Genomic DNA, 1170 nt, shown 5'->3' with positions numbered 1-1170 from the left:
TAGCAGATTATGCGCTGAGTTACCAGTCAGCGGTAACGATATCAATCTTGGTTTAGTGGTATACAGTTCCTCAGTAGCGTCAACTGGTAAAATCCCTCTCTCTTCCGACAAGGCAGCGCTTGAAGCAGCTATAATGGCTCTCCCGTATCCCGAAGCAGGTACCCGAACTGATATTGGTATAAATTCCGGTCTGACTATGTTAGATACAGGACGAACTGGTGAAGATAAGGTTCTGATAGTTATAACTGATGGTTATTCTGATAATTTGGAACTTACGAAGAATGCTTCTACAACAGCTAAAGCAGATGGTGCTACCGTGTACGCTGTCGGTGTCGGAGGCGATGTTTTGGACAGCGAGTTGTCGGATATTGCTTCTGGAACTGGATATGTTGAAAGAGCAACCAACTTTGATACAGTGCTAGACTCATTAGATATTGGTATACCGGAAGTTAACTTATGTGGTAAGTTAGATTTACAGGCTTTAAATAAGCATCGAGAAATTAAAGGTGTTGTAAATAGGGACAATTACACCATTCCAATCGGCAGTAAGACGTCGATGGCTCCTGGACTAAATCTAAGGGTTTAACGACGCCAGTATTACCAAGGCCCTTTAATATTATTAGCAACTGTTGCTATTAGTGTCCCTAAAACCCATCATTAACGCCTGTAAGGTCTACTGTAATATTGCCATGCTGTATCATTGATTGATTGTTGTTAAGGGTACTTGTTTGTTTTCTCCTCTGACGTATGGTTATTGTATTGATAACTTCTATAGAGACTGGTTGATCCCTTCCTTAACGGGCCCCAACCCCCAGAAAAATTCAAAATTAAAAAAAAAACATTAAAAGGCATTGAAATAACTTTCAGGTGGGCCTCAGAATGCAGGAGTGCATAATACCGTTAAAAAGAATTTCCCCCAGGAGGGGCCCAAGCCTACTTAAGTCCTCAGGCCTCATCAAGTTGAGCCACTGGTATCGATTCAATTATTTTACATCATCAGCATTACCATCATCATCACCCATCATCGTCACCCATCATCGTCACCCATCATCGCAATCGATTAACTAATCATCGTCATCGTCATCGTCATCATCATCATCATCATCATCTTCATCATCATCATCATCATCATCATCATCATCATCATTAATATTAGTAAGTAATAGTATT

The 1170-nt window shown here is 40.6% G+C and overlaps 1 protein-coding gene across 1 annotated transcript in view; it reads left to right on the top strand.

Annotated features, from left to right (window-relative positions):
• Positions 1-133: 133 nt before the first annotated feature.
• The window catches only part of LOTGIDRAFT_176826 (hypothetical protein), a gene marked incomplete at both ends in the record, with an annotated part of 7286 nt that continues 6249 nt past the window's right edge, over positions 134-1170 (top strand). Inside the window, one exon of the mRNA XM_009060844.1 lies at positions 134-461. Within this exon, the coding sequence (XP_009059092.1) occupies positions 134-461 (328 nt within the window). The remainder of the gene's footprint in view (positions 462-1170) is intronic.

The sequence above is a fragment of the Lottia gigantea genome, assembly GCF_000327385.1.
Source record: "Lottia gigantea unplaced genomic scaffold LOTGIsca_4460, whole genome shotgun sequence".
Lineage (NCBI taxonomy): Eukaryota > Metazoa > Mollusca > Gastropoda > Lottiidae > Lottia > Lottia gigantea.
Note: the sequence above shows the minus strand (reverse complement) of the source record. Positions and strands in the feature narration are given on the sequence as shown.